Below are 24,714 nucleotides of genomic sequence, written 5' to 3'. Positions count from 1 at the left end.
CTAAACGTGCATAGGATTGTGCCTTTAATGGGATGAGCATTTGGATTAGGCCTGCCTTCCTCAACTTGGTGCCCTCCAGATGTGTTGAACTACAACTCTCAGAATCCCGCAGCCAGTATAGCTGGGTTGTGCCAAAAATACATCTGAAGGGCAGCAACTTCATGGTGGTTGCTTTCAATTGAAGAAAACACACAATACAAAAGGAAGTATATATCCCAATGACCAAATGAACATAAGAAGTGACAAACTGGAATATATAATGTAAGAAAAATAGATTTCTTGGTTTGATGGCTTGCACCACAAAGTGAAGAGCAAAGGAGTTGGGCTGGCGGGCAAAAAAAAGAGGTTGTTCTCTTTGCACGTGGGGCAGCAAAAAACAGCAAAGCTTGTTCTTGCTGTGCACAGGGGCAAAGAAAAGAAAAGATCAGCTTATTAAGCTCAGATATGATCGTCCAAACCAGGCCTTTACCCACTGTAAAATTAATCTCCAGGTTCACTGATATAAAGAAAAGCATGTTTTTATAGAGCCAGGGCCTGCAGGAGAAGCCACCACCACCACCGGGGAAGAGGCGTGCCTGCTGCTGCTGGGCCCGCCGCCGCCGCCGCCGCCGCCGCCGCCGCCACCAGGCCTTTCCTGTAGACTTCTGGCTGGCAGACCGCCAGTCCCTGCAGGACCAGGCCCCCAGGTACCGAGCCAGCTGTGCTGCTCTACCTGCCCCTCCCTGGAGGGGCTACAAGCTGGCTGGCTGAGGTGGCCTGGGACAGCCAGGGCCTGCAGGAGAAGCCGCCACCGGGGAAGAGGCGTGCCTGCTGCTGCTGAGCCTGCTGCTGCTGCCGCCGCTGCCACCACCGCCACCAGGCCTTCCCTGTGGACTCCTGCCTGGCATTATTTTTAAGGGGATTTTTAATTGTTTTGTTTGTTTTGTTTTTTCTGGGGGATTCTGTTGTGTTTTTAGGGGTGGGTAGCCTGCCTGATGGGCGGGAGCGAGGGGGCATGTGTCCACCTGATGGAGGCAGTGGGGGGAGTGTTGGGGGCCAGAACATACCGAGGCTGGGCGGCAGGCACTGGAGGAGCGCTAGGGGCAGGCCGTGCCAGGTAAGGGGAACAGGGGAGAGATGTGTAGTATCTGTCCCCTGCTCCGGGCCTGTCCAGAGCCAAAGGATGGCTGGGGGAGGCGTGACCCCATCTTCTGGCCTTCGCTTGCTGCTCTGCAATGCCAGGTCTGTTACCCAGAAAACCTCCCTCATCCATGACATGATCCCGGATGAGGGCGCAGACCTGGCATGTTTTACGGAGACCTGGCTGGCCGAGGCTGCTGCTCCAACCCTTGCAGCCATGTGTCCAGCCGGATTTCGTATGCACAGCAGCCGAGGGCTGGGGATCGGGGAGGGGGAGTGGCTGTTATCTACCGAGAGTCCTTGGTCTTCACCAGACCCCCTCTCCGGGAGACCAAGGTTGCTGAGTGCATGTACTGGAGGTTGGGCCCGAAGGGCAGTCTGGGGATTCTGCTCGTGTACCGTCCACACCGCTGCACGACTGACTCCCTGGCCGAGGTGCTTGAGGTGGTCTCTGATGTGCGTATACAGTCCCCTAACTTATTGGTGTTGGGGGACTTCAACGTACATTCGGAGGCCATCCCCACAGGGGCACCTCGGGACTTCATGGAGACCATGGCCTCCTGGGAGCTGCACCATATTCTAACTGGGCCCACCCATGTAGTTGGTCATGCACTAGACCTTGTGTTTGTTTCTGGAGAAGCGGGGAGTGATCTGGAAGTCGGGGGTATATCCACCACCCCCTTGTCATGGTCAGATCACTATCTGGTGACGTTGGGCTTCTCGGTTCCACAACCCCTCTGCAGGGGTGGAGGACACATTAAAATGGTCCGCCCAGGCGTCTTATGGATCCAAATGGATTCCTGAACGCGCTTGGGGATTCTCTGGGGCACGCCAACGGCCACTCGGTCGAGACCCTGGTGGGTGGCTGGAATGCCGCAATCGCTGGGGCATTAGATCAGGTGGCTCCGAAACGCCCTCTCCCCCTGAACAGGGCTCGGACTGCACCATGGTTCAATCCGCGGTTACGAGCTCTGAAACAGGAGGTGAGACGGCTAGAGCGCCGGTGGCGGAAGTCTCGCTCCAAAGACGATCAGACACGGGCTAGAGCTGTATCTTCAGCCTATCACGTGGCGGTGAAGGCAGCAAAAAAGGAATATTATGCTGCCTCTATCGCGTCTGCAAAGTGCTGCCCCAGGAGGCTGTTCCAAGTGGTCCGGAGCCTGGTCGGTCCTGTGGCTCCGGAACCACTGGAGCATTCTAAGGCCTCCTGTGAGGCTTTGGCAAGGCACTTTGCGGATAAAATTGATCAGATTAGGTTTGTTACTCTGCATGCTGTGGATACAGTTAGTGAGCAAGAGGAGGCCTGTGGCAAACTGGTTTTGTTGGATCGGTTCCAGCTTCTTCGTCCTGATGAAGTGGACAAGGTGCTTTCATCGGTACGGCTGACCACCTGCTTACTTGATCCTTGCCCATCTTGGCTCATTATGGGCTGCAGAGAGAGACTGGGTGAGGGGATCAGGGCGGTGGTGAACGCCTCCCTTGAGGAGGGAGTGATGCCATCAGCCCTCAAGGAGGCAGTGATAAGGCCGCTCTTAAAGAAGCCCTCCTTGGATCCTCAAGTTCTGAACAACTTTCGCCCAGTCTCAAATCTGCCATTTTGGGGCAAGGTGATTGAGCGGGTGGTGGCGGTACAGTTGAAGGCACACTTGGAAGAAACTGATTATCTAGACCCATTTCAGTCGGGCTTCAGGCCTGGGCATGGGACAGAAACGGCCTTGCTCGCCTTGGTAGATGACATGAGGAGGGCTCTGGATAGGGGCGAATGCTCCTTCCTTGTTCTCCTTGACCTCTCAGCGGCTTTTGATACCGTTCACCACGGTATCCTCCTGGACCGCCTGGAGGGGTTGGACATTGGAGACACTGTATTGCGGTGGTTCCGGTCCTTCCTCTCCAGCAGGTACCAGAGGGCAGCACTGGGAGAAGAGGTTTCGGACCCGTGGCCACTTACTTATGGGGTGCCACAGGGTTCCATCCTCTCCCCAATGCTATTTAACATCTATGTGAAGCCGCTGGGGGCTATCATCAGGAGGTTTGGGGTGCAGTGTCATCAATATGCAGATGACACGCAGCTCTACCTCTCATTCAAATCTTCACCAAGGTTGGCTGTAGAATCCCTGTCCAAATGTCTGGAGATGGTGAGTGGCTGGATGGGGAGGAATAAGCTGAAGCTGAACCCTGACAAGACCGAGGTACTTTTGGTGGGAGACAAGAGGAGGCTGGGGGATGTTGACCTGGTGTTGAATGGGGTACGGCTACCCTTGAAAGACCAGGTCCGCAGCCTGGGGGTCATTTTGGACTCCCAGCTGTCCATGGAGGCTCAGGTGTCAGCTGTGAGCCGGACAGCGCTGTATCAACTCCATCTGATACGGCGGCTGCGCCCCTTCCTTCCCGACCATCTGCTCCCATCGGTAGTACATGTCCTGGTCTCCTCTCATTTAGACTACTGTAATGCGCTCTACGTGGGGTTACCCTTGAAGATGGTTTGGAAACTGCAGCTGGTACAGAACGCGGCGGCTCACCTGATTAAAAGCAGCTGCTGGCGAGATCACATCACTCCAGTGCTGAAGGAGTTGCACTGGTTACCAGTTGTTTTCCGGGCCAAATTCAAGGTGTTGTTTTTGACCTTTAAAACCCTATATGGTTCCGGCCCAGCCTATCTTAAGGAACACCTCCAGTAGCACCAGACAGGCCGCTTAACAAGATCAGCCTCGGATGGCCTTCTCTCTGTCCCATCAGCCAGGACAGCTAGACTGGTGGGGACGGGGGAGAGGGCCTTTTCTGTGGTGGCCCCCATTCTGTGGAACTCCCTCCCTAGAGAACTCCGTCATGCCCCCTCTTTAATGAGCTTCCGTCGTGCATTAAAAACGTGGTTGTTCAGGCAGGCATTTGGGGTGGGTTAGGGTATTTTAGAAAATATTTTTATGGTAGAATTTTATTGTTTTAAACTGTTTTATTGTATGTTGTACATCGCCCAGAGTGGCTGGGTGACCAGCCAGATGGGCGATTAATAAATTTAATAATAAATAAATAAAAAAAAATGTTCTTATTTATTTCTGTTTTCTGTCTTGCAAGGGATCTGTGTGTTCTGATCAGTGCTGGAGACAGATCTGAGTCACTCCCAGATTTTCTATTTTCAAAATACGTGGGAACGGTTGCTAATATTTCTTTGTCCCAGAAGCCCTCGGTGAAACCGGAAATCTGTTTTGCACCTAGGCAGAGACTAATCTAATTAAGTCTGCTTAATGCTTTCTGCACTCTATTTTAAGACAGCTACGAACATCCAACCTAAAGAAGCGTTCTGGATAACTTGAAACATGACTTTTTAGTTGGTCCTGATGGACGTATTACTCTACTGTGGCTTTTGGATTTCCTCTGGAGTTTAGCGTTATAAGAGGATATAGTAAAAGACATAGGAATGCATAGTAAAAGACAGAGAAAAGAAATGGTGGTTCAGCTAATAAATAAGGATGGCAAAATGATAACAGAGGACAAAGAAAAGGCAGAGGTGCTCAGTTCCTACTTTGGCTCAGTCTTCTCCCAAAAGAGGGTCTATGACCCCCCTGGCAATGGCGAAGTACAGACTGAAGGGGCAGGATTGCAGCTTGAGATTGATAGGCATATGGTCAAGGAACACCTAATTACTTTGAATGAGTTCAAATCTCTAGGGTCAGATGAACCACATCCTAGAGTAATAAAGGAACTGGCAGAAGAACTCTCAGAACCGCTGTCTATTCTCTTTGAGAAATCATGGAGGACGGGAGAAATGGAGGAGGAGGGCTAATGTTGTCCCTATCTTCAAAAAGGGTAAAAAGGAGGAACCTGGGAACTACAGACCAGTCAGTCTGGCATCAATCCCTGGGAAAATTCGGGAGCAGATGATAAAGCAATCCATCTGGAAGCACCTTGAAAACAATGCAGTGATTACCCAAAGCCAAAATGGATTTGTCAAGAACAAATCCTGCCAGATGAATCTGATCTCGTTTTTTGATCAAGTCACCTCCCTTGTGGACTGTGGGAATGCTGTAGACATCATATATCTCGACTTCAGCAAAGCTTTCGACAAAGTTGCCCATGATATCCTGATGAGCAAACTAGCTCAAAGTGGGCTAGATGAAACAAAGATCCGGTGGATCCACAGATGGCTACAGGATCGGACTCAAAGAGTGCTGATCAATGGGATCTTCTCCAACTGGGGAGAGGTAAAAAGTGGGGTACCACAGGGCTCAGTCCTGGGCCCAGTGCTCTTCAACATTTTTATTAATGACTTGGAGGAGGAGGTGCAGGAAATGCTGATCAAATTTGCAGATGACACAAAATTGGGCGGGATAGCTAATACCTTGGAAGACAGAAACAGAATTCAAAGTAATCTTGATAGGCTGGAGCGCTGAGCAGAAAACAACAGAATGACATTTAATAGGGATAAATGCCAAGTTCTGCACCTACGGAAAAGAAAAGAAGGGGATATGTGGCTCAAGAACAAACACTTCAAGCGAGAAGGATCTTGGAATTGTTGTCGATCACAAGCTAAATATGAACCAACAATGTGATGTGGCTGCAAAAAAGGCAAATGCTATTTTGGGCTGCATTAATAGAAGCATAGCTTCCAAATCCCGGGAAGTACTAGTTCCCCTCTACTCAGCACTGGTTAGGCCTCATCTGGAGTACTGTGTCCAGTTCTGGGCACCAGACTTTAAGAAGGATGCAGACAAACTGGAGAGGGTTCAGAGGAGGGCAACAAAGAAGATCAGAGGACTGGAAACAAAGCCCTATGAAGAGAGACTGAAAGAACTGGGCATGTTTAGCCTTGAGAAGACTGAGGGGAGATAGGATAGCGCTCTTCAAGTGCTTGAAAAGTTGTTACAGAGAAGAAGGCCAGGATCTCTTCTCGATCATCCCAGAGTGCAGGACATGGAAGAATGGGCTCAAGTGACAGGAAGCCAAATTCCGGCTGAACATCAGGACAAACGTCCCGACTGTTAGAGCAATACGACAATGGAACCAATTCCCTAGGGAGGTAGTGGGCTCTCCCACACTAGAGGCATTCAAGACGAGGCTGGACAGCCATCTGTCAGGGATGCTCTGACCTGGATTCCTGCATTGAGCTGGCGGTTGGACCCGATGGCCTTGTAGGCCCCTTCCAACCCTACTATGATTCTAGGACAAGAACAACCTTGCTTGATCAGACTAAAGGTCCATCTAGCGCAGTATCATGTTTCCAACAGTGGACAACAAATGCTTCCAGGGAGCCAACAGGCCAGGCATGAAAACAACAGCTTTTCCTGGTTGTTTGACCTCCTGCCCTCCCCACACAGCAACTTGCAATGCCAGACGCCCTCTCTCTACATGGGGCTCTCATTTACCTATCATGGCTAACAAACGCTGATCCACCCTTTCCTCCACAAATGCGTCTAGTTCTTCGGAAAAGCCATCTTAAGCTAATGGCCATCGTCCTGTATGTTCAGTGTCATCCTTTACCTCCATCTCAGTGATGGAAGGCTGGGCAGGAAGACGCTTAACACAAAGCAAGGGATAAAAAACCAAGGTGTCGTAGTGGACAGAAAAACACTCTGAATAAGCTTACAAAGTTTTTTCAAAAATAAAATGAAATGCTTGTCAAATGAAAATGCCAATAAGACAGTAAAAGTAATATTGAATCTGCCTGTGGAAAATATATGTAATGATTATGCAGTATTCGATAGTCATAATTTCATCTTCCATGGAGACAAGGGGGTTAGCATCGATTCCCGGGGTCACTGTACAGAGGGTACTCTAAAAGAGTTTTGGCAAATCTTCCGGCCTGCCCCATCCCCGTCCCCCCACAATGGTCGACTCCAGTTTTGCTTTCCGCCAAGAGTTGATGTTATGAGTTGCGGTTGCTGAGTAGCGTCAGGGCAAAGTGTCCTTGCAGACCTTGCTAGAGCTTCTAATTTCACCTTATCAAAGGGCTTAGCAGTTTTCCCAGGGCCTCTTTCCGAAAAGGGAGGGGCATGAATTGACCCTAAAAGTTTTCACGGGCAAAAATTCGACAGAGCCTTATCCACTACTGCATGGTCTGCAGGAGGCCGGATTGTAGCTCAGACGTCTACATCGGATCCCGTTGCCTGCGTAGCCCATCAGTTCTCCAAACATGTAACCATCTTGCGCCAAAAAAAAAATTATGGATCTTGCGAGAATTAATTTACTGGAAATTACATCTATAGCACCATGAAGACTTTGCCCTTAGATTAGCAGGGTGGATGAGTTGGCAGCCGGTTAAGCCATCATTCCTTCAAGAAAAGATAATTCACAGGGTGATATAGATGCAGCCTGGAAACTGTCTTCAAGGATTATATAGTGAAATATGCTGAGTTTAAATAATAAAGAGAGAAAGAGAGCGAGCGAGCTGAGAATCTGTGGGTCTTTATAGATGTTTGAAACAGGAAAGCAAATAAAATTAATCATACTTGGCCGTTATTAATAAACAATAGGATTTGTTTTTTAGATTGTTACCGTGTGTCTTGTCTGCATGTGTGTACCAAGGCACGTCTGCCTGTGTGGTACACGTCAAGAGTCTTTAGCGTAAAGCAACCTTCCCCAACATGGCGCCCTCCAGATGTCTTGGACAGCAACTTCCATCAGCCCCAGTCAGCATGGCCCATGGTCACGAACGCTGGGAGTTGTAGTACAAAACACCTGGAGGGCACCAGGTTGGGGAAGACTGGCCCAGAGTCACGGTGCACAGTGACCCGTACTGGGTTGCCAATACATGCGGGAACACACACGAGACCTGAACCTCGGCTCTTTGTTCAAGATGGGAAATTGGCAATTAGAGACACAAACCAGGTAATAAAATAATTGAATACAGGTTTATTACAGAAATATAAAAATGATGACAAGCGCAAAACTTGGACAAGACTGGCAACAAATCAGTTAAACTTAGAAGGAAGCTCAAGGGGGGGGAGATAAACTGAGTGGCACGCAAGTGTTTCCCAGGGAAAATAACTTCTTCCTAATGAGATGGGAGGGAGCCAGAGGGACAAGCGGGGGGTCTAATTAGGTGATAGAGCATGGGGGGGAGACAGTTTCTGCAGCCAAAATGCCACCACCCATGCATAAGGGGGAGGCATCAGCAGGTTCGAGGGAACTCAAAGGTTTGCAGAAGTACAAAAAACTTTAGAAAAAGGGGGTGCGGGCAAAAGCCCCCAAACAGCCCAAAGAAGACTGAATGTGCTCAGCGGTTACAGAATACTCACTAATCGTTGGGGTGGGGGGTGGATGGACAATGGGGAGGGGAATGGAACCAAGTGGGTGTGATGCTGCACAGCACCCCACGCTGCAAACATTCGTTGCAGGGTTGACTTGTCATGGCTAAGAGCAGTAAACAGACCCACGCATCAAGCATTTGGCTAATCTCAATAACCTCCCTTTCTTCATTTTTAGTTTCAATAGTCTCCCTTTTTTCATTTTTAGTGTAGAGTAGAAGCCTAATCTAGATTGGGACCCTAGTGTGGAAGACAGTGGGGGAGCTTTAACCCTCTCCCCGTCCTATGGGCCTGTACCTGCAATTTCCATTCCAAAATAGCGATCCATCGTGCAAAGCAAATGGATCGCTCTTTTGCAATAGAAATTGCAGACACAGGGTGACCGATCCACTTCGGGCCCATGGGGGGGGAGGGTTAAAGCCCCCTACCCCACACATTAAGGGCTCCAGCACTAATAACCAATGGGAAGGAAGAAGTGAGGGGAGCCAGAGTGATTGCAAAATCGTAACTCTTTCCCCTAACTTGGAATGTCTCCAGGCAGCAGCACATAAAAGGGCCTTCTCAGTGGTGGTACCCACTTTTCGGAATACTCTCCCACATGTTGTTCGAGAGGCAGAAACAGTGGCTAGTTTTAAACACCTCTGAAAAACACACGTGTTCACACAGGCTTTCCCTTACCTCTGAGGGACTCTGCTACTACCCTATTTTACTGTTCATGGTGTTGCAATGTTTTCCAGTATGTATTGTATCTTGTTTTTATATGTTATACCGGATTTGATTGTGAAGTGCTTATGGATTTTAATACATCAAGTGGTATAAAAGTTAAATACATAAATAAACCAACATAGAATCATAGACTCATAGGGTTGGAAGGGGCCTACAAGACCATCGAGTCCAGCCCCCTGCTCAGTGCAGGAAGCCTGATTCCCAGGCAGTCTCCCATCCAAGTACTAACCAGGGCTGACCCTGCTTAGCTTCCGAGATCAGGCGAGAGCGGGCACATCTCGCAGAACCTGGGCTACTGTGACGCCGGCGTGCTGGGGCTCCCCACTGGACCCACTGAGTTCTGATCTGCACAGGGGAGAACTGCTGCCTGCCTAGAGCTTAAGTCACACACCACCTGCTTTCGGGAGGGAGAATGTCACCCTTTTCGAAGGCCAGCCTTTGGAGTTCTGTGACGACGCGGTACCTGTGGATGTGTTGTAAGGAGCGAGGATCCCGAGACATAGGAGACCTTCTCGTAATGCGACTGTATGATCCAGTTGGAGCTGCCAAGCGCATAGCCGGAGCTGAGAGGAGAGACCTGCACCGCCCCAAAAAGCTCCTGTGGGGAGAGGCAGAGGAATAAGAACAAACTGAGGGAGCCGTTCCAGAAAACAACTCATGCTTAGCAACGCATGGGCGCAACAGTGGTACTCATTTCCGATAGCTAAGGAGACCTTCGTGGTCAGAGGCAGCATACCCGTGAATGACAGACGCTGGGAGACAGACAACAGGAGAATGCCAATGTCTGCATGGCCGGCTTGTGGCTTTTCTGGAAATATCTGGCTGGGCGCTGTGGAAAACAGGATGCTTTGGCCTGCCCTGCACGACTTATCTTAAGTCCTCAGCACATATAATTAAAGTCGCTTTCCCTTTCCACTTTTCCCTCACTGCTTGTATTTAACATATTCATACCTGTGTCTCTATCTCCATTTCCAAGACAGCGTCCAACAGAAAGAAAGACGATACTAAAACTAGCTAAGCAAAAAGAAGCAGAAGTAAAAACAAATGGACCCCTCCCCCCAGGTTAAAAGCAATTATCAACAGCATTACAAATAAGTTTTTTTAGCACGAAGAGATAACCACAGGGTGCTAAACTCCTTTAAAAGCTCAAATAGCAGTGCCTTTAGCAGGTATCTAAGTGCCATCAGACACCGCACTAGGTAAATGGAGAAGGGACCACAGCTAAGTCGGCCCTGGCCAGAGTTGCCACGTACATGACCTCAAGAGTTGGGGACACCCTGAGCTGGGAAGAAGATCCCAATAGTCAGGCAAGTTTGTATTCCACCCAGAATTTAACAGAGAGAAATTCTTCACACAGCGCATAGTCAAACTATGGAATTCACTACCACAAGATGTAATGATGGCCACCAACTTGGATGGCTTTAAAAGGGGACTGGACAAATTCAGGGAGGAGAAGGGTATAGATGGCTACTAGTCCTGATAGCTAAGTGCTACCTCCAGTATCGGAGGCAGTAAACCTATGGACACTACTTGCTGGGGAACATGGGTGGAAGGGTGCTGTTGCACTCATGTCCTGCTTGTGGGCTTCCTGTGGGCAGCAGGTTGGCCACTGTGTGAACAGAATGCTGGACTAGATGGATCCTTGGTTTGATCCAGGATTGCTCTTCTTATGTTTTTAATGCCTCCCAGTCCCCCATCACAAGGAAGGGGAGAGAAGATGGCGGCAGTTTTCTCCCAAAGTCCTTTTGTTGGGAATACTCACTATTTTCTGGGAGTACCCCACCAGCTGGATCTTACTGAGCGCTGAGTTCACTTCTTGCATATTGTAGCATCTTCTCCATGTAGTGACTTCAACGGCATCCTTCAGGGGGGCAGGAAGCATCCTGGACAGAGCAGATTGGATTAGGGTCGCCAACACATCGCAACTCTGGACAGATTTCCAGAGATGTCGAGGATGAAGGAGAAAAAGGGTGGGATAAAGTAGGTACATTTAAAAGAACCAGCAGGTCTCTCAACTATACCCAATTCCTATCCTGCTACAAGGGAATGAGAGATGCTGTTATTGATGTATTTTATTTATAGTCTAACTTGAGCACACTCCGGGAGAGAGCGGAGGACAGGAAGGCCTGGAGTGCTATGGTCCATGGGGTCACGAAGAGTCGGACACAACTTAACGACTGAACAACAACAACAATTTATAGTCTGCCCTGACTCCAAGGACCTCAGAGCAATGTGCAAAGTTCCCCCTCCCTGTTTTATCCTCAGAACCCTGAGAGGTAGACTAGCTTGAGAGAAGGAGTGAGTGACTGGTCCAAGGAAACCCAGTGAGCATCACAGCTAAGTGGGGACTGAAGCTGTGTCTCCCAGACCTCAGTCTGACCTTTCTCCTGTTGTGGGCCACATTCCCTCCTGGGCAACCTGTTGGGGGCCACAGGGTTAGTGGTGGGCAGAACCAGAGCCCAAAGTGGGTAAGTCAATTCCTCTCTGTCCCTTTCTTCCCACCCAGCAGGCTGCCAGGGACAGGACAGATTGCTTTCACCACAAGTCTGAACTGATCACATGCATTTGAGAATTAGGCTGCGGGCCACATGGTGACCTAGGGCTGTAGGTTGCCGATCTCTGATCTAACCACTAGATATCTCTGCTTGCCCTTGGTAGACAATTTGCAGCAGGAGCCCAACTGTGGGAGTGTGTTCTTACTGGTTCTTCTGGACCTATCAGCAGCTTTTGATACCATCAGCTGGGATATCTTTCTGGGCCGCCTGGCTGGGACGGAGCTTAGGGGAACTGCTGCAATGGTTCTGTTCATTCCTGGGCAGATTGTCCCGGAAGCTGGGGAACTACTTCTCATTGCCTTCACCTTTGGCCTGTACTACTCTGTGCCCCCTGCTGTGTCACATCAGCATTTTAATTATTCATTCATTTATTACATTTCTGGGCCGCCCAATAGCCATAGCTGTCTGGGCAGTTCACATGATGTCAGGTGGTTCCTCTGAGGAGACAGGCAGGGTAAATGCACCAGAATGGGGGTTTGGCTCAGTGGACACACTGGGAATGTTGAGAGGGTGTCATGGGCACTCTCACAAAATGGCTGCCATGGGCAGGGTTGCCTATTCACAAAATGGCTGCCATGATAGGTGTGGCTGGTCACGAAACACCCATTTCCCAGATGGCAAACTGGTGAGACTAAGTTGCTCCCAAACAAGGCAGAAGTTGAGTCTGAGCTCTAAAACACAAAGCCACTCTTTTGAACCCAAACCAAGATGGCGTCAGAGGGCAGCCTTTTCCTTTGCAACATGCCAGCCTCGCAGTTCAAATTAATACATTTAAAAAAAAATCTTAAGGAACAAAAGATAAGTCAGGAGGGGCAGGGAGCCAGGCAGGCTCCAACAGAGGTGTCTGCAAGCACAACGGTGCCCACGAGCATCATGCTGCACTCAGCACTAGAATCTTGCCTGTGGCAGTCACAAAGCAGCAGGGATGGGCACCGTGGCTTTGAGAAACGTTAATACAGGAATTAAGATATTTTGCTCCTTGGAAAAGCCACTGTTTTAGAGAATTATTATTTTTTTAGTTTGCAGAGGAAGTCAGAGAATGACATCCGAGAAGCTGTGAATGGCAGCGTCACAGCACATAAAAAGAATGGCCATCTCCTGGGACATAAATCTCTTACAGTTCCAGAAGCCCAGGCAGGAAGGCAGTGAGAGCTGCCAAAGAGGGGAAGAAGAATAGGATTCTTATTTTGTATATTAAACAGATGCTAAATCAAAAGCTCATTCCAACCCATTTCCAGTGATTTATGGAAATCGGTCAAGTTTCACTGATCCGTTTATTTAAAAGAACCTAATTTATTGGTGAATCTGTTGGGTCAGTGACCCACTGCTCCATAATTTAAGACACCAAAGAGAGCATTAGAGATTGTGTCTGCCAAGACTGCCATAAGCACCAATTACATGGAACTGCTGTACCTACACATGCCGATGGAAATCTAAGCTACAGTATGTCCTCTTCTGAGGAATGATGGGAAACCCAGGTGGAACCCCTGAAGTGCTCAACTTTCTCAAAGGTAAAGATCTCATCTGCCATTTTTACATACACCCCTATAGATCAGCCTTCTCAAACCAGCCCTCCAGTTGTGCTGGACAGCAACTCCCATAATTTCCATCCAGTCTGGCCTTTCATACAGTTCAAAGTCCCCACCCCCCCTACTCTCCAGTTTTAACCAAATCCTCCCTCTGGCCCCACCATGCAGCCTTCTAAAAATGATAGGTAAGGGGGAAGGTAAGGGGCACAGGGGAATTATCGACGCACTATTCTTTAGTGGCAGGAGTAGGTTGGGTGGTGTACAGAACATAGAAATAACATGTTCCTGTCCAGGGGTGTTTGCAGAAGATGTTAGATAGACAAGATGGAGAGGCTGGAAATCATGAAACCCATTCCTGTCTCAGGGCTAAAACAGATGTTCCTTGAAAGACATAGCTTGCAGCTGCATCATTTTTCATTTTCAGTCTAGAGTAGGTACAGGAGGCAGTACCGGATCAAGACCCTAATGAAAGGGGTTAGGGGAGCTTCAACCCTCCCACCACATTCCGCCCCCCTGCCCCCCACTACGGGCACGATCTGGATCAGGGGGCTGCGGCCTGCAATTTCTATTGCAAAACAGTGATCAATCAAGCAAAGCAAATGGTGATCAATCAAGCAAAGCATTTCTATTTTGCCACAGAAATGGGTGCCTCAACTGGATCAGACCTCTTGCAGGCAGGTGGGGGAGGGTTAAAAACCCCTACCCTCCACGCTAGGGTCCCACCACTAATATCCAACGATGAGAAGGAAGTAAGAGGAGCGAGAGGGCTTGCAAAACCTCAGCACTTTCCCCCAAATTCCAGAAGGAGAATTTGGGGAAGGAGAATTTGACCCTTTTGGAAGTCAAAACTGCAAAGGTGTGAGTGCTGCCAATGGCTATGCTGGCTGGGAGCAATGGGCGTTGTAGTCCAAGACATCTTGAGGACACCAGGTTGGGGAAAGCTATCAATGTTTATTTAGAAGCAAGTAAGTGTAGATTATTCATTCTCCATTCATTGAGGCGGGAGAGAGTTTTTGGAGCTCTTTGGTGTGCTTGGGATACCATCATTAGAAATATCTTGGGTGGCGTCTACAAACCTGGCCAGCTTGCTGCTCACCCTGGCTCAGGATCATTTATGAACAGCACCGATCACAATACAGATTGTTGCAGGACACCACCACTTATTTCCTAACTTTGTGAAAACCGCTTGCTTACTCATACACTCTGCTTCCTGTTCTTGAGCCGGGTCCTGGCCCTAAAGAGGACCAGTCCTCCTTTCCCAGCCTCCCCTAGCCTCGTGCCCTTCAGATGTCTTACACAACAACTCCCACAATTATGGCTGGGGAAGGTTGGCTTATTCCGTACAGCACACAGCTGAACTTTGAGTCAGCTGCCTAAGAAAATGCTTTGATGGGGAACAAAAGATGTTCACATTACTGACAAGAGATTCCTGGACTGTGCGTTGTTGGTGGTGGGCTGTTCTTCCCTTTTGCAGGCCTCATGGCTATGGCCCCGCCAGACCCTATCAGTGTGGTTTGCTTAATGTCACACTATTGAACCTATGGTTCATTTTCATTATTATTATTATTAACATAAAATAAACTGTACCCTTTTTATGCTTGGAAAGTTAGCAGCTGCTTCCTTATTAGTCTTCTCAATTTAGTAAACTGAAAATAAACTTCTCTTTATGAAGGCACACAATCTGGGACATCAGTAAGGAGCGCAAGGTAATTTGCTCAAGTCTTGCGAGGTGCTTCCTGTTTCCAGTAACACCCCTCAAATGTTACTGTGGCATCCGAACCCAGGAACTAGGGTTGTTCATGGGTTAAATAACCCCGGGTTAAGCCATGGCTTGTTCCTTGGGTTAACTTGGGGTTGTTTGACCCATGAACAAACCCAGGTTCCCAGGTTCGGATGTCACAGTAACAACCCCCAAATGTGGCATTTGAGGGTTGTTACTGGAAACAGGAAGTGGCTCGCACCCCCACAATTAACCCACGGACTGCTGGTGAAAGTCACTGTTATGTCCGAACACTGGCCTCTGTTGTGTTTGGCTCACAACTAATTGCCTTTCCTTGGCCTTGACTCTGTGGCCGGCCCCACACACGCTGAGAAGGTTCTAGTGCACTCCCTCCATCTCATTCTCCAGGGAACCGCCCTGGTTCTGCAGTAGCGACCCAGAATGTGTCCCTGTTTGAGGTAGGGGGGTGAAGGATGTGAACATCACATAAACCATCAAGACTCCATTTGATTAAAAACAACAGCAGCAGCAACTCAGTGGGGTTAGATGTTGCCAGCAATTAGCTCAGATTGCACAAGGTAATGGGGTAAAACATAAGCAGCTCTGATGCAGCACTTAGTACATTCCCTGCAAAGTGTTGCTTTAAAATGCTCCAGTGCTCTATATAATAAAGATAACAATTTGGCTGCATGAAAACTATTTAGGGTGGAAGCAACTGAGCTGAAAATGATAATGCAATGAAGCAACACTTCAGGCTCTCATATGACAGCGAGCGAGCGAGCGAGCGTGCACAAGCGTCATCGTCAGGCTGTTACAACAACCACGGTTAACTAAAAATAAAGGCAGAACCAATGCCAGTGTTGTCTTCCGGCATACTGTGCTTCATTGCCACCACTCTTTTTTTAAGCACCACCATCCTCAGGACAGAGGCGCTGAGTTGATCACAGTTAGCCATACGTAGGAGCCATTCACGGTTGCTGTCAAGGACATGACGAGACAGCTCCAAAGACGACTTCCGAAAGCTGTCCCCACCAACTCACGGGCACGGATAGCACCAAATTCCCGAGGCACTGGGGCCATGCATGGAGGCTGGCTGACAGGCAGGTCCCACTCTCAGCAGAACAGTCAAAGCCAACGCACGCCATGCTCCACATGGCATCACTGGCCTGCACAGGATCGCTTCCATCTTTTGTACAGGGCAACCAAACCTAACGTCCGTGGGGACGGTTCTGTGAACCATTCCTAATTCTGGGGACAACGATTCCATTCCAGGGCATCACATTGGTACGGTATGCATAGACAAGGGACCTTGGCCAGCAGTGACTTCTATCAGTCTCCACAGCTGATTCCGTGGGTGGTGCCATACACAGCCTGCAGGGCTGGCTTCCTGTTTTGAGCACTCGATTGCTTTTCCCAGGGGATGGTGCTGAACCAGGAATATATGGGGAGCTGTTGTTGTCGTTGTTGTTCAGTCATTCAGTCGTGTCCGACTCTTCGTGACCCCATGGACCATCACACGCCAGGCCTTCCTGTCCTCCGCTCTCTCCCGGAGTGTGCTCAAGTCCAGATTCATTGCATCGGTGATGCTATCCAGCCATCTCATCCTCTGCCGTCCCCTTCTCCTTTGGCCTTCAGTCTTTCCCAGCATCAGGGTCTTTTCCAGAGAGTTTTCTCTTTGCATTAGGTGGCCAAAATATTTCAGCTTCAGCTTCAATATCTGTCCTTCCAATGAGCACTCAGGGTTGATTTCCTTTAGGATGGACTGATCTGACCTCCTTGCAGTCCAGGGGACTTGTAAGAGTCTTCTCCAGCACCACAGTTCGAAAGCATCAATTCTTCGGCGCTCAGCCTTCCTCACAGCCATACATTACTACTGGGAAAACCATAGCTTTGATTAGACGGACCTTTGTCAGCAAGGTGATGTCTCTGCTTCTTAATATGCTGTCTAGGTGTGCCATAGCTTTCCTCCCAAGGAGCAAGCGTCTTTTAATTTCATGGCTACAGTCACCGTCTGCGGTGATCTTGGAGCCCAAGAAAATAAAATCTGTCACTGCTTCCATTTCTTCCCCTTCTATATGCCAGGAAGTGATGAGGCCAGATGCCAGGATCTTAGTTTTGTTAATGTTGAGTTTCAAACCAGCTTTGGCACTCTCCACTTTCACCCTCAACAAGAGGCTCTTTACATCCTCTTCGCTTTCTGCCATTAGGGTGGTATCGTCTGCGTATCTGAGGTTGTTGATAATTCTCCCGGCAATCTTAATTCCGACCTCTGATTCATCCAGCCCGGCGTTTCTCATTATGTACTCTGCATATAAGTTAAATAAGCAGGGTGACAATATGCAGCCTTGTCGTACTCCTTTCCCAATTTGGAACCAATCGGTTGTTCCATGTCCGGTTCTTACTGTTGCTTCTCGACCATCGTACAGGTTTCTCAGGAGACAGGTAAGGTGGTCTGGTACTCCCATCTCTTTAAGAATTTGCCACAGTTTGTTGTGATCCACACAATCAAAGGCTTTAGCGTAGTCAATGAAGCAGAAATAGACGTTTTTTCTGGAATTCTCTTGCTTTCTCCATGATCCAGCGAATGTTGGCAATTTGATCTCTAGTTCCTTTGCCTCTTCGAAAACCCGCTTGTACTTCCAGTAGTTCTCAGTTCACATGCTGCTGAAGCCTAGCTCGTAGGATTTTGAACATAACCTTGCTGGCATGTGAAATGAGCGCAATTGTACGGTGGTTTGAACACTCTTTGGCGTTGCCCTTCTTTGGAATTGGAATGTAAACTGACCTTTTCCAGTCTTGTGGCCACTGTTGTACTGCTTTTCCCAACCTTTTATTGACTATGAGTGCTACTCCATTTCTTCTAAGGGATTCTTGCCCACAGTAGTAGATATGATGGTCACCTGAACTGAATTCGCCCATGCCTGTCCATTTTAGTTCACTGATTCCCAAGATGTCCATGTTCAGTCTTGCCATCTCATGTTTGACCACCTCCAGCTTACCTTGATTCATTGATCTTACATGCCAGGTTCCTAAACAATGTTGTTCTTTACAGTGTCGGATTTTCTTTTCACCACCAGACACATTCACAGCTGAGTGTCCTTTCGGCTTTGGCCCAGTCGCTTCACTCTTTCTGGCGCTACTTGGAAATTCCCTCTGCTCTTCCCCAGTAGTATATTGGACACCTTCTAACCTGAGGGGTTCATCTTCCAGCATCATATCTTTTAGCTTTGTGATACATTCCATGGGGTTTTCTTGGCAAGAATACTGGAGCCCTGAATGGCAGGATGTTTTTAAAATCAGCATTCTGATGCGGCACCGTGCAAATACAAAGAATGGCTGTTAGCCACATAATCCAGCTTTCTTGCTTTCCATTTGTTTGAAGAAGCAGGGTTCTAGTCCTTAAGACAGACTTGGAAGGGTGTGAGCAATGCCTACTCCAATCCCATTAGGGAAGGGTGGGGGGGTAGGATGCTAAGTGGTGATAAGAGGCGGGGGTCTGTGCCATGTGTGACTGCTTGCATCCCCTGCTCTTGTTTAGCTAAAGCGGAATCAAGTATGCAACATTAGGAAATGCATACAAAGGTCACTTCTTCTACCCCAGGCTTCCTCAGCCTGACTGGCTGGGAATTATAGGAGTTGCAGTCCAACACACCTGGAGGCAGCAGGCTGGGGAAAGCTGATCTACATCATGTCACATAATTTAGATGGTCTTTGTAAAAGAATGCAAAAACCTTGATCCGGAGTTTTTATTATTTTAGCGCATCTTGTATACACCCCTGCATACAATTCTCAGCTCCAAAAGCGTCTGCAGAGGGAGGAGAACTGGAAATTAGAGGATTACTTGAGAGGGGGGAAGCCCTTCCTCTTTTATGTCACTTCATACAATACATTGTTGTTCCTCACTCCACAGCCCCACTATGGTAGGAATTTTAAGATGAGCCATTTCTCTGGAGCCAAAAATAGCCTGGCCCCAGCGATCCAGGCCCTGGTGACTACTCGTCTTGACTACTGCAATGTGTTACACGTGGGGCTGCCTTTGCTGAGTGTTTGGAAACTACCGTTGGTTCAAGAGCCTCCTGGAACCAGACTCCGAGAGTATCTCTTGCCATGTTTGAAACAACTTCAGCGGCTCAAATCCATTTCTGAGCACAATTCCATAAATGCTGGTGTTAAAAATTTAAATGCTAATGATCTTGGGACTTGGGTACCAAGGAACATAGGCAGCTGCCTTACACCGAATCAGACCCTGGGTCCATCTGGACCAGTACTGTTGACACTGGCTGGCAGCAATGGCTCTCCAGTGTTTTAGGCAGGGTTTTTTCCTAGCTCTACCTGGAAATGTCATGGATCGAATTAGGGACCTTCTGCATGCAGAGCAAGTTCTCTACCAGCGAGCTACGGCCTTTCCTTAAGAGACCACATTTTCCCATGTGATCACGCCCACTTATTACGGTGTCATGACTGCGGGGTCAGAGTCCCCATCTTCGGGAGCCTGTCTTCCTACCACCTCCTGGCCTCAGGCGGTTGCACTGCTGTTTCCTCAGGACTCCGGCCTGGAAGGCCCAGTAGGGGCACCGTCTTCCCCATGCCACTGAAGGCAATGGCTCTTGAAGCAAGCAAGGCCCCTCCAACTGGAAGAGGCGTCTCCTAGGGGAGGTGGAGTGAGCCACTCAGACTGAGCTGAAGCCCTCTGTAGCTTTCAGTCCGGGATTGTCTTTTGCTGAAGCAAAAGCCTCCAGCCTGAGCTGCACATGGAGCTGTCCAGGGTGCTACTTGGAACTTTGCCATATTTTGCTTGGCCCTACCGGAAGCTGAACTTTGCCATATTTTGCTTGGCCCTACCGGAAGCTGAACTTTGCCATATTTTGCTTGGCCCTACCAGAAGCTGAACTTTGCCATATTTTGCTTGGCCCTACCGGAAGCTGAACTTTGCCATATTTTGCTTGGCCCTACCGGAAGCTGAACTTTGCCATATTTTGCTTGGCCCTACCGGAAGCTGAACTTTGCCATATTTTGCTTGGCCCTACCGGAAGCTGAACTTTGCCATATTTTGCTTGGCCCTACCGGAACCAGAACTTTGCCTTGCTTTACTTGGCCCTACCAGAAGTTGAATCCTGCCTTGCTTTGCTCAACTGGAAACTGAACTTTGCCTTGCTTTGTTCTGCCTTCCCGGAACCTCAACTTTGGCCTAGAACTCCCCCACCCCCTGCTTGGATTGGAATCTCATCTGGCTGAGTTAACTACCTGGAACTGAACAGCAGGTCATCCTGTGAGGCCTCTGTCTGAGTCCTCCTGCATTGGAGGCAAGGCAAATGATGGTGGGAGATAGGGTCTTTGTGGTTGTAGCCTCTGTCTTTGGAACTCCCTCCCCAGAGAGGCTCACTTGATGTCATCTTAGAACCTGATGGCTGAAGGGCAGGGTGAGAAGATAAACTGTAAAGCGGGGAGCGTCCCCTCATAGAAATCCCACAAAGAGAGCTACCCCCTTTGGGGAAGGAGGCAGGGAGAGGGATCCTTACCTTTGCACTTCCTTATTCTTCCACAAGGAGGCAGACTGCGATTTCGGAACCCGCTCAATAAAGTTAACCAGCTCTTCCATCAGGAGCCTGCAAACAGGAGCAACATCCAACAGAAAGCTCAGATCTCGCCCACAAGAGAAAAAACAGCTGGTTGTAGTATCACGCTAGAGTAAGAGTCCGAGGGCTCCCAGGTTATCCATTCAGTATAACTTTCAGTATAACCTCCATGTAAATCATTCTTAGGAAGCCAGGGAGAAGGCTACGCTGAACCCTTCTTCCTTGCCATGATGGTTTCCTACAGGCAGGAAGGGTGTTTTCCCAGGATGAGAATTATACACGCTGCCGATCTCAAGCTGAACGTGAGTCAGCACTGTGATGCAGCTGCAAAAAAGGCAAATGCGATTTTAGGCTGCATGAACACAACCATAGTTTCCAAGTCACAGGAAGGAATTGTTCCACTTCATTCTGCACTAATCAAACTTCATCAGGAGTACTGTGTCTAGTCCTGGGCACTGGAGTTAAGGATGCAGACTGATTGGAATGGGTTCAGAGGAGGGCAAATAAGACTGGTCACGAGTGTGGAAAACAAGTCCTTTGAGGAAAGCTTAGAGGAACTGGATATGTTTAGCCTGGAGCAGAGAAAAGTGATGGGGGACATGATAGCACTCTTCAAATACCCTAAGGGCTGTCCAATAGAAGGGGGCAAAAGCTTGCTCTCTGCTGCCCCAGAGGGCAGAATGAGATTGAGCGGGTTTAAGTTACAGGAGGGCAGATTTTGGTTGAACATAAGGAGAAATGTCTTAATAGTAAAAGCAGTCCAACAATGGAATCATTTACCTAGATTACCTCCTTCCTAGAGGTCTGTTGGAGATGTTCTGGGTTTTCTGCATGGAACAGGGGTTCGATTAGATTGCCTACAAGGATCCCTCCAATTCTATGATTTTGTGATCTCCAGCCTGCACCTCCAGCCTGAAGTGGTACAGCCCGAAGTGCTGCAATCCTTGCCTTCCCATTCAATCTGGTCATTTGTGTGTTTAGCAACTTGCAAAACCAGGGTACCATCAGAGCTTCCTTTATGTGCCTCGCTCATTGCAGAAGGGGTGTCACAGTCTTCCACACACACTCTCCTCCAATGCTTCACCACTCATACGCGTTTGAGTCTGGATTGATTCACATTCGGAAAGCATGGAGTTAAAGACATGCACAGGTGTAGAGCTGTGGAATCTTCCCTGGCTTGCTTTCAATCCTGTCTTAAAAGCCTCTCAAGAACATTAGAAGCAATGTCCTTCTTCCCGTGTCGTACTTTTACACCTCCCCACCACCACCCGCCTTCCATCAGCAGCGGATGAAAGGTGATTCAATAAAATGATGCTAAGTGGCTTTTTCTTACCTGCCAATTTGAACCGTCGGCTCTGTGGCGTAGACCGTTCCAGTGAATCCGGTATGTTCTGTGATGTAGGGCAAGGCCATCATGCAGTGGTAATTGGAGATCAGGATCACGTCCACTGTAGACAAGTCTATTAGTTCCATCTGAAAATGAGGGTGAAGATCATTAGGTCCTGTTCAGAAAATCACACTCTTAAAATCTCCTCTCTCTCTCAAAACAACATCTGGATTGCTTAAAAGAAACCTACATTGTCCACCCTGCAGCGGAAACTGGCACACAGCTCATCTGAAAGTTTTAATAGGCCTTCCTTTTATTACTGCTTTGTATTTGCATTGCACCATCCATGTGTCTACCCCACAAAGAGTCTCATGGCTCTTGATTCGAATGCTATTTATTTACAGTATTTGTATGCTGCCCCAAAACAGCGATCTCTGAGTGGCTTACAACAAGAAAACATTAAAGTGCAATAACAAATCACAACTGATCAATAAAACTGAAGGAAGCAGCATAAAACATTTCAGCAGCAGCAAATAAAACAGCATCATAAGACAGCCAGCATCACTAAAAGTACACAACAGATGGAAAATTCAGTGGATTAAAGTTGCACAGATCTAAAAAGTCAGAGAAAATAAACAGGTCTTTGCCCGGTGCCGAACACAGTATAAAGGAGATGGCAGATGAGCCTCTGTAGGGGGGGCATTGTGTAACTGGAGGGGGGGGCCACCACGGAAAAGGCCCTTTCTCCAGGGACCACCCGTTGCTTTTCATTTGGCAGTGGTGCCCAGAGAAAGGTATCCGAAGATGATTTCAGGGTCTGGGTTCGTACATGTGGGAGGAGGCGATCCTTTGGGGAACCTGGCCCCAAATCGGTAAGGGCTCTGAAGGTCAAAACCAACACTTTGAAAAGGGCCTGGAAATGGACTGGGAGACTGCACTGGGAGATTGGGATAACGCACTGGTGAGATATGTTCAGCTCATCCAGTCCCTGTTAATCATCCTACAGCCCTATTCTGGACTGCTGAAGTTCCTGACTTTCAACAGCAGCCTCACTTACAGTGCATGACAGTAATTCAAACAGGAAGTCTGTTTCTATCAGACATATCCCATGAAGCTGATTGGTGGGAGATTCAGGATAAAAGGAAGGACTTTTTCCCACAGTGCAGAGTTAAACTATGGAATTCACATCTACAAGACGTAGTTCCGCACCTTGGATAGCTATTTTAGAGTTCTGGCTGGTTCTGACTGAAACCCGGAGCGGATTTACCGCCCCACTGACATTGGAGCCACCCGCCTCCAGTGGTTTATAAGAACCACTTATGAAGTGGGAGGTAGCTGGGAGAACAAGACCTGTGGCCCCAGTGATGGCCTCTTGCCTAGAGTCTTAGAGAAGTGGGAGCATGGGCTATATTTTTGTTGTTCAGTCGTTCAGTCGTGTCCGACTCTTCGTGACCCCATGGACCATAGCACGCCAGGCCTTCCTGTCCTGCGCTCTCTCCCGGAGCGTGCTCAAGTTCATATTCATTGCATCCGTGATGCTATCTAGCCATCTCATCCTCTGCCGTCCCCTTCTCCTTTTGCCTTCAGTCTTTCCCAGCATCAGGGTCTTTTCCAGAGAGTTTTCTCTTCGCATTAGGTGGCCAAAATATTGGAGCTTCAGCTTCAGTATCTGTCCTTCCAATGAGCACTCAGGGTTGATTTCCTTTAGGATTGACTGATTGGACCTCCTTGCAGTCCAGGGGACTCGTAAGAGTCTTCTCCAGCACCACAGTTCGAAAGCATCAATTCTTCGGCGCTCAGCCTTCCTTATAGTCCAGCTCTCACAGCCATACATTACTACTGGGAAAACCATAGCTTTGATTATACGGACCTTTGTCGGCAAGGTGATGTCTCTGCTTCTTAATATGCTGTCTAGGTTTGCCATAGCTTTCCTCCCAAGGAGCAAGCGTCTTTTAATTTCATGGCTACAGTCACCGTCTGCGGTGATCTTGGAGCCCAAGAAAATAAAATCTGTCACTGCTTCCATTTCTTCCCCTTCTATACGCCAGGAAGTGATGAGGCCAGATGCCATGATCTTAGTTTTTTTAATGTTGAGTTTCAAACCAGCTTTTGCACTCTCCTCTTTCACCCTCAACAAGAGGCTCTTTAGATGCTCTTAGCTTTCTGCCATTAGGGTGGTGTCATCTGCATATCGGAGGTTGTTGATAATTCTCCCGGCAATCTTAATTCCGACCTGTGATTCATCCAACCCGGCGTTTCTCATGATGTACTCTGCATATAAGTTAAATAAGCAGGGTGACAATATGCAGCCTTGTCGTACTCCTTTCCCAATTCTGAACCAATCGGTTGTTCCATGTCTGGTTCTTACTGTTGCTTCTTGACCCTCGTACAGGTTTCTCAGGAGACAGGTAAGGTGGTCTGGTATTCCCATCACTTTAAGAATTTGCCACAGTTTGTTGTGATCCACACAATCAAAGGCTTTAGCGTAGTCAATGAAGCAGAAATAGACGTTTTTCTGGAATTCCTCTGCCTCTTCGAAACCCTGCTTGTACTTCCGGTAGTTCTCGGTTCGCATACTGCTGAAGCCTAGCTTGTAGGATTTTGAGCATCACCTTGCTGGCATGTGAAATGAGTGCAATTGTGCGGTAATTCGAACACTCTTTGGCGTTGCCCTTCTTTGGAATTGGAATGTAAACTGACCCTTTCCAGTCTTGCGGCCACTGATGAGTGTTCCAAATTTGTTGGCATATTGAGTGCAGCACTTTAACAGCATCATCTTTTAGGATTTTAAATAGCTCAGCTGGCATACTGTCATCTCCGCTAGCTTTGTTGTTACTAATGCTTCCTAAGGCCCACTTGACTTCACTCTCGAGGATGTCCGGCGATTCAGAGCTGGAACTAAACGTGGCATCTTTGGAGCA

General features: G+C 48.4%; 1 protein-coding gene across 5 annotated transcripts in view; it reads right to left on the bottom strand.

Annotated features, from left to right (window-relative positions):
* INTS9 (integrator complex subunit 9) overlaps positions 1-24,714 on the bottom strand; it is a 92,787-nt gene that overhangs the window by 38,333 nt on the left and 29,740 nt on the right. For all 5 annotated transcript variants that reach the window (XR_014787010.1, XR_014787011.1, XM_084829434.1 and 2 more), the window contains 4 exons: positions 21,800-21,939; positions 20,410-20,496; positions 10,849-10,969; positions 9,550-9,684 (listed from right to left, as the gene is read on the bottom strand). Coding sequence is in view for 3 of the 5 variants with exons in the window: in XM_084829434.1 (XP_084685560.1) it covers positions 9,550-9,684; positions 10,849-10,969; positions 20,410-20,496; positions 21,800-21,939 (483 nt within the window). In the remaining 2 variants the exon portion in view is untranslated. The remainder of the gene's footprint in view (positions 1-9,549; positions 9,685-10,848; positions 10,970-20,409; positions 20,497-21,799; positions 21,940-24,714) is intronic.

This window comes from Heloderma suspectum, chromosome 1 (assembly GCF_057233095.1).
Source record: "Heloderma suspectum isolate Gila_16-S chromosome 1, 16-S_ref, whole genome shotgun sequence".
NCBI classification, from domain to species: Eukaryota; Metazoa; Chordata; class Lepidosauria; order Squamata; family Helodermatidae; genus Heloderma; species Heloderma suspectum.
This window is presented reverse-complemented; position numbering and strand designations above follow the sequence as displayed.